The following is a 9,216-nucleotide window of genomic DNA, read 5'->3' as shown; positions in this document are numbered from 1 at the left end:
ACCATCAGGGAAATACAAATCAAAACCACAATGAGATACCACCTCAGAATGGCTAAAATTAACAAGTCAGGAAATGACACATGTTGGTGAGGATGTGGAAAAAGGGGACCCCTCTTATTCTGTTGGTGGGAATGCAAGCTGGTGCAGCCACTCTGGAAAACAGTATGGAGGTTCCTCAAAAAGTTGAAAGTAGAGCTACCCTATGACCCAGAAACTGCACTACTGGGTATTTACCCCAAAGATACAAATGTAGTAATCCGAAGGGGCACCTGCACTCCAATGTTTATAGCAGCAATGTCTACAATAGCCAAACTATGGAAAGAGCCCAGATATCCATCGACAGATGAATGGATAGAGAAGATGTGGTAGGTATATACAATGAAATATTATGCAGCCATCAAAAAATAAAATCTTGATATTTGCAATGACATGGGTGGAACTAGAGGATATTATGCTAAGCAAAATAAATCAATCAGAGAAAGACTAATTATCATGTGATCTCACTGATACGTGGAATTTGAGAAACAAGGCAGAGGAACATAGGGGAAGAGAGGAAAAAATGAAACAAGATGAAACCAGAGAGGGAGACAAACCATAAGAGACTCTTAATCTCAGGAAACAAACTGTGGGTTGCTGGAGTGGAGGGGGGTGGGAGGGATGGGGTGGCTGGGTGATGGACATTGGGGAGGGTATGTGTTGTGGTGAGTGCTATGTATTGTGCAAGACTGGTGAATCACAGGCCTGTACCCCAAAACAAATAATATGTTATTAATTAATTAATTAATTAATTAAAAACAACAACAACAACAAATGGAGTGCAAAATTAGAACTTTTAGAAGTGTGCTACAGTGGGGAATGTGCCTGGTTTAAAGGTGCTCAGGTGGTGAAGCAGGGCAGAATCCCAGACATGACAACATGGTCTCAGGATCCCCAGTGTCCCAAGAAGAATGGGGGTGCCTGAGTGTGGCAGGGTTCCCAGGCATAGGACGGGGGAAGCCATCATGAGAACAATGAGGCTAGGTGCTGGCATTTTGCTGGGCATTGCCATAAACTTCGAACTGTGGCACCTGGGACAAGTTTCCAGGGATGGGTCCAGCAAAAGGCAGAAGCATGAGAGATCCCACCCCTCCCCCAGGAGGAAAAGCTTGGCTCCACCCTCCAGGATTACGTAAAACTTGGGAGTATTGAAACTCACTCACATGCCTGAAATAAAAATGCTTGGTCGTAGGCCAGATGAACATAAAGTTCTGACGGAAACCAGGAAGATAAGTGATTGATTGCTTTTCTGTGAGGGTTCACTGGAAGGGCACCTGAATTTTTAGCTCCAGAGCCAGAGAGAGGGTGCAGCCATATTCACCCCACCAATCAGTGCTGAAAGGGTTCCGGGAGCAAAACAGTGCCATCTAGTGGACTGCAGAGCTGCTTACACCAAGCCCTGCCTCCCTCTGCCTTGGAGAAGCATTTCCATTAGAGCAAGTCCACCTGAGAATCAGTGCAACAGATGCCTCCCCTGGAAGACCAGCACAAACAACTTGCTCACACCAAGTTTACTATCACAGAGGCTGCAAAGCTTCAGCTCGGGGAAAACAGTATATAACATTCTTTGTATTTTCATTCTTTAATCTTCTAGTATTATTTTTTCAGTTATTTTCTTATTTTTTTCAATTCTTTTCTTTTTTAATTTTATTTTTATCTATACCTTATAGATATTTATTTATTGTTTCATGGTATTTCATTTTATTGCTTTACCTTCTTTCTTATTTTGGAGTCTAGTTCTTTGAACAAGCAGACCAAAACACTCCCAGGATCTAGTCTTTTGTTTGTTTTTTGTAGTTGTTATTGTTGTTATTGTTGGGGTTTTTTCTTTCATCTTTTCTTTTCTAGACAAAATGACAAGATGGAGGAATTCACCTCAAAAAGGGGGAACAGGAGGCAATACTCACTGCCAGGGATTTAATCACTAAAGACATAAGTAAGATGTCTGAACTAGAATTTAAACAATGATTATAAACCTACTAGCTGGGCTAGAAAAAAGCACAGAACACACTAGAGAATCCCTTACCATAGAGATAAAAGCATTAAAATCTAGTCAGGCCAAAATTTAAAATGATATTACTGAGATACAGTCCCAAGTGGAGGCCATAAAAACGAGGATGAACAAACCAAAACAGTGAATCAGTGATATAGAAGATAAAATGATGGAAAACAAGGAAGCTGAAAAGAAGAGGGAAAGAAAACAGATCATGAACAAGGCATAGGGAACACAGTGATTCCATAAAGCAAAGCAATATCCACACTATGGGAGTCCCAGAAGAAGAGGAGTGGGAAAAGGGGGCACAAGGTTTATTTGAACAAATTATAGCTGATAACTTCCCTAATCAGGGGAAGGAAACAGGCATTTAAGTCCAAGAGGCACAGAGAACTCAATAAATCAATAAAACTCAAAATCAATAAAAATAAGTCAACACCTTGACAGAATATACTGAAACTTGGAAATTACAAAGGTAAAGAAAAAATTGCAGAAGCAGCTCAGGACAAGAGAGCCTCAACCTTCAAGGAAGGATAGATACATAAGGCTGCCAGTAGTCCTGTCCAAAGAGACCTGACAGGCCAGAAAGGAATGGCAGGATATTTTCAACACAGCTCGATCACTGGAGAAGGTGGTGATTGGGTGCAAATATACAAATATGCAGGACACAATCCTAAGACCACCACAGTGATGTGAGAGACACAGGTGGACACAGCTTTGTGTCTCCCCTCCATGCTACAGGTCCTCAGTGAGCACATGAAGACCAGCTAGGAGACCATCAAGAGGAAAATTTTCACAGGCAGATGAACGCACTGTGGACAGCAACAAAGAGACCAAGGGTATGAGTGCCCATGCAGATGAGTTTCAGGCAAAGGTTTACATCATGCATGAATGGTCTATGACAGTGGAGCCACCACAGGCAGCCACACTGTGAAGAGGACCTGAATGGTTGCAAGGACAAAACCTGTAGCACATGGCACAAGAGGAAGCCATATCCCTGTCACTCGTGATGTTTCATAATACAGGGCTTTGCAGATGGCCACACAGATGCTGAGCAAAGACTTCAGTCACACACTTCCTGAAAGGGATGGTTTTTCCTACGGCAGCATTTTAGGGGTCATGGATGAAGAACAGCGGATATGTAGAAGGCACAAGTCACACAGGCAGAAAATGGAAGCAGTACCCAAGGTCAAGAAAGATGAAATGAAAAGACCCACTCACCGATAACAGTTCTCAGTACTGGAAAGCTGTAAACTCTTCCTAAATTAGGGGCACATGGATAGTTCAGTCAGTTAAGCATCTGCCTTCAGCTCAGGTTGTGATCCCAGGGTCCTGGGATAGAGCCCCACATCAGGTTCCCTGCTTAGTGGGGAGTCAGCTTCTCCCTCTCTGTCTGCCCCTCCCCGCTTTTTGTGCACTCTCTCTCTTTCAAAATAAATAAATAAAATCTTTAAAAAAACAAAACTCTTCCTAAATTAATCCTCCTAAATTGAATCTCCTAAAAATAATATAGGACTTCTTTTGTGACTAAACTATTCTAAATTTCTTTTAACTTATCACCTTATTTTAATGTTAAACTTATTTATCATATTTCAATGTAAAATTATTTACGTTAAACTTGTTTTTGAAATGTAATATGGAAGAATAAGCAAAAATCTGAAAAGGAATAGTAATGAAGGATTGCCCATCTCATCACATATGTGATAACATGTATAAAACAGATGTGTTATATATAAGTTAAAATAAGTTTAAAATAGTTTAGTTACAAAACAAAAGTCAGTTATTATTTTTAAGAAGATTAATTTAGGAAGAGTTAAAGTTTTCCAGTACTGAGAACTGCTATCCATGAGCAGGTCTTTTCATTCAACAAGTCATCTTTCACGACCTTTGGTACTGTTTCCAATTTCTGCCTGTGTGACTCATCCCTTCTAGATATCTGCTGTTCATCCATGACCCCTCAAATGCTGCTTGGCACTTTCGCTGAAGGAAAACCCTCTCTTTAAGGAAGTGTGTGGCTTAAGTCTTTGCTGACCATCCATGTGGCCATCTGCAAACCTATGTGTAACACAAATATGTTATATATGAAAGCAATTACATTGTGTATCAACGGGGACATGAATAAAGAGATGAATGAAACAGAAGTGAGTCCTGATTTGTATCCAAATAAAAACAAGACTTTAGAATGTTAGAGTCAGGATTCAGATCAATGGCAAAAAGAAAAAATATGCAAATGTAAAAAAAAAAAAAAAACCTGAAATTTAGAGAACCAACTATTCTTCCATCCGTCTTCAACTCCTATATCAAAATGAATTTCAGATGGGTCAAAAGTTTAATGTAGGATATATAACCTCAAAAACGCTTTAAAAATTAACTGCCAAAAAAATAGTTCAAGAATATTTTGGTATGAGTGAAGTGGGGAAAGTTTAAAATCAGGATGAAAACCCAAAACAAAATTAAATATTAAAATTTAAAGATATTTTTGCATGCCAAAATCATTCTATAGACTATACAAAAGTTAAAAACACATCACAAGCCAGAAAGATAATTGTTACATACACAACAGTAAAGGGATCATTTCTTCAGAATGTAATCAATTACAAAAATCAGTATGAAAAAAGATCAACAATTGAATGAAATATGTAAAAGCATTAATAGATGATTCACAGAAAAAGAAATACAAATCATGTTAAACATGAAAAGATAAACTCAATAATATGAAAAAGATTATATTTTAATCAGATTATCTATGCCATGAATATTTATCAGGTACGGATTGTTGAGAACGAGACACAAATACTCTCACAGACTGTGAGCAGTACAGTTACAACTACAGTCTCAAGGATGGCAGTTTAATAATAACTATAAATACTGACATTTAACTATCTGATCATTGATTCAAATACATATATCAACAATTCTACTCCTAGGAACTCATACTTGCACATGTTCAAAAACATATCATTATTGCAAAAAAATTTGTAGAAAAAGGTTAGTAATAATATGAACAGAAATGGATACATTTATTTTAGTAAATGTTTATAAGTAAGTATATGGACTACAAGAAAAACTACGAGATCTGCATGGACTGGTATGGAACATCTTCAAAATGTTGCAAGAGATTTCACTTATATGTAGAATTTAAAAAACAACAACAACGACAATCAAACAAAAACCAAAACTGGGCTCATACATACAGCGAACAAACCGGTGGTTGCCAGAGCAGGGGGGGATGAAGGGACAGGCAACATAGGTGAAGGGGATGAAAGGCACAAAGTTTCAGTGATAAAATAAATATGTCACAAGAATGAAAAGGACAGTATAGGAAACACAGTCAAAAGCAATGTAGCAACTTTGTATGGTAGCACATCAAAACTATACTTACCGCGATGAGCATCTCATAATGTACATGATTTCTGACTCACTATATTATATACCTGAAACTAATGTAATGTTGTATAATAACTATACTTTAATTAAAAATTAAAAATACACTATCCTAACTTAAAAGTTTATTTAAAAAAAAGAAGTTGCATAATAAAGGCAAACATGTCAATACACAGAGAAAAATTCACATAGATATATTTAAATCCAAGTGCATTTGCAAAGTTGTTCCCTCATGAGTCTTAAACAGATTAAATGACTAATGCTGGGGAAGAGGAGTAGAGACCGTGCTGAGAGAAAAGTAGGTAATTTATTCAACATGTTATCCAATTGTGTAAGATTTGCTCTTTTACTCTTTATTATTATCCATCACACTTCAATTTTTCTTATAAAAACAATATTATATCTAAGGCAACAGAAATTTAATAAACAAGACAGTCTAACCATCATTAAATATTATAAAGAGTATAATAAAAAGAATTACCTTAATGACAAGAATCTAATGAAAAATAATGTCTCAGAAAAAAAATTTTTAAACATAACTTAATTAAAACTTATTGTAATCATATGAAAATTTCCTCACTAATTCATTACCCATTGTTGACTCCTTGAGATAAAGGCATTACACCTTTGTAAATAAAGTGATCTACAAGAAACTGTAGACCTTACATTCTAGCAAGAAGGGAAATGTTATTATAGCACAGTCATCTTGTTCATTCTCTAATTAACTTAACCTCTTGACACAAAGAGTGCCAGAATCATATTAAGAAGACTTCTGCATATTTAGAAAATGGGATCTAATGTAAAATAATTCTCTTCATGGTGAATAAAACACTTATCTACTAAGAGATATGACATTTCTTCCCCAGAGCTTCTTCATGGCATTTGTCATCTCAGAATTTCTCAGGGTGTAGATCAGTGGGTTCAGCATGGGGGTTATGACTGTATAAAAGACACTCAATGATTTGTCAATGGGGAAGGTCTTAGCAGGTCTTACATACATGAAAATGCATGGAACAAAGAAGAAGACCACCACAGTGATGTGGGAACCACAGGTCTGGAGGGCTTTCCGCCTCCCTTCTGGACTAAGGTTCTTTAGAGAGTGCAAGATGACACCATAAGAGGTGAGCAAGAGCACAAACACAATAGTGCAGATCATTCCCCCATTGGCTACCACGAACAGGCCAATGACATACGTGTCAGTACAGATGAGTTTCAGTAAGGGGTACATGTCACAGAAAAAGTGATCAATGACATTGGGGCCACAGAATGGGAGTCTATAAATAGTGCTAACCTGAATTACTGAATGCAGAAAACCTCCAACCCAGGACACTACCAGCAGCACAACACACACCCACTGCCTCATGATAACCAGATAATGCAAGGGCTTGCAGATGGCCACATAGCGGTCATAGGCCATTGCTAGGAGAAGAAATATTTCTGTTCCACCAAAAAGGTGCTCTGTAAATAGTTGGGTCATACAAGATTGGAAGGATATGGTATTTTTCCCAAACAACAAGTCTGAAATCAATCTGGGGGAAATGGAAGATGAATAAATGACATCCATACATGATAAGCTAGCGAGAAACAAGTACATGGGTGAGCCCAGGGTCTTACTGACAGTTACTGTCACCACAATGAGCAAGTTGCCCACCACAGTCAAAATATAGAAGAGCAAGAACATAACAAAAAGGACCTTCTGTTCCTTTGGATCCTGGGTGAGTCCCAACAGGACAAAGTAACTCACATTGTTTTGTGGTTCCATCTAGTCTGCATAAGAGCTGACTTCACATATTAGAATCAGGTGATCTACAAAACAAGGGGGGAAACTTTTAAATGCATTATAAGATTAATTTTTTATTGACTCATTCAATTAAAAGACTATGAAAGGAGTATCTGTTTGGTCAAATGTGTAAGAGACGTTATAATTTCCAGTTGAACAAGTCATGGTTTCCTACACTCAGTGATACCATACATAATAATTACCAATGAAATAAGTGTCATTATAAAAATAGTCACACAATGCGAAGATCAGGGGTAGGAATATGTTACCAAACATCAGTCAAGGAAGACTTCCAGAGGGGCAATGCTTTAGCTGAGTTTCAAAGGAAAAGAGGAAGGACAAGAAAAGAAGGCAAGAGAATTCCATGCAAAGGTGCACAGTTTATAAAGTCAAAGAAGTGAAATACTTGAGACCCATTTAGGATAACTGACATGCTCAGAGTGGATCAAACTAGGAATGGAAGGTCACTGCCTTCAACTGTCTCTTCCCTCACTGAGACCTCCTTCTTAGGGTCTTTTGTTGGATATACCTCCTTTTCCTGACCAATAAATGGGAAAGCACTTCAGTGTTATGTCTCTCCCTTAATTTTTAAACTTCACATATACAGCATCTCTAAATCTGCGGATATCTCCAATTGGATATCATTTCAGGACTTATGAAACTAAATCTTTAATTTTCCACAATAACCATAAGTGTTTTCAGCTCACTAAATGGTACTTTCCACATCATTGCTCAGACAAGAAATATCACAGTGTCCTTCATGCCTTTCTTGCTCTCATACCACGTATTGATACCTTTAACAAATCCTTTTAACCCTCTTTAAAATACATCACAAACATGACCATTCCCCCACCCCCACTGCCTCTCTCTCACTGCACTAGGGTCCAGTCACATCCCTTACCTTGCATTCTGGCCACCACCAGTTTGTTGTCCGGATGCTGCCAAATAATCCTTTTAAAATCTGATTCGGATGCATCACTCCACTGCTCAGGATACCACAGTGGATTCCAATCACTCACTCACAACTTAACGAATCACCTTTTACATTACAGTAACAGGAACGGTAATCCCCATTTCACAGTTGAACAAAGTGCAGCTCAGATCAAGTAATTAATTTTCCAAGGTCACATGGGTTTTTTTTGTTTGTTTGTTTTAATGTTTTTTTATTATATCATGTTAGTCACCATACAGTACATCCCTGGTTTTTGATGTAAAGTGCGATGATTCATTAGTTGTGTATAACACCCAGTGCACCATGCAATACGTGCCCTCCTTACTACCCATCACCAGCACACACGTTTTTAAGTGATAAAACTAGGATTAGAATGCAAGTTTGCTTTATCTCAAAGTGATCTAACTTTTATATAATAAAGATAAGTCATACAATTGCAAAGCCTGGTCTCTACTATTTTTTGTTTGTCTTACCTTGTGTAGGCATATCCACGATCTGAAGGAACACAGTTTACTCATTCACAGGGACCTAGAATTTTTCTGTCATCCAGTTTGACAAGAGAGGGCAAAAAAACTGCATTATTACTTGAGGATATATTAATTTCATTCGACTCTCTATCCATTTTCTCCATGGAGCCTTCTGGTTATTCAGAAGGTTGCTTTTATTACATCGTAGATTACTTCCTAGTAATTCCAGTGTCCACACAGAAAAACAAAAATTTAGCACATTAGGATAATTTATCAAAAAGACAAGTAAACCCCATCTTTACATAAGAAGAGAACAACTAGTCATTTGCCAGGGAGATTTTTCTCAAGTAACTTCTTTCCTACTAATTTCTAAATAGGAAAATATCATTCAACTGTTTAGTCTTCTTCATTCTGTCCTGTTGGTTTGCTCAGATTAGCTGATTTGAGATTTTTAAGAGACATTCTTGTACTTTTCATTAGGTAATGCTTTAAGCCTAAGAGAAACCTCCTAAAAATATGTATCTGTTGTTAGGAGCATAGCATCTTCTTCCCAATAAGAGCAAAGATCGCTGGACATTTTATCCCTTCTAACCACATTCCTCAT

The 9,216-nt window shown here is 37.6% G+C and overlaps 1 protein-coding gene across 1 annotated transcript; it reads right to left on the bottom strand.

Moving 5' to 3' along the window:
- Positions 1 to 6,245: 6,245 nt before the first annotated feature.
- On the bottom strand, positions 6,246 to 9,216 carry LOC123785162 (olfactory receptor 4A47-like). Its single transcript, XM_045786874.2, has 2 exons — positions 9,208 to 9,216; positions 6,246 to 7,175 (listed from the first exon to the last, which is right to left on the bottom strand). Exons 1-2 carry the CDS (start codon positions 9,214 to 9,216, stop codon positions 6,246 to 6,248), a joined length of 939 nt encoding a protein of 312 aa, XP_045642830.2.

This window comes from Ursus americanus, chromosome 24 (genome assembly GCF_024610735.1).
Source record: "Ursus americanus isolate L20-20 chromosome 24, mUrsAme1.1.p, whole genome shotgun sequence".
Lineage (NCBI taxonomy): Eukaryota > Metazoa > Chordata > Mammalia > Carnivora > Ursidae > Ursus > Ursus americanus.
Note: the sequence above shows the minus strand (reverse complement) of the source record. Positions and strands in the feature narration are given on the sequence as shown.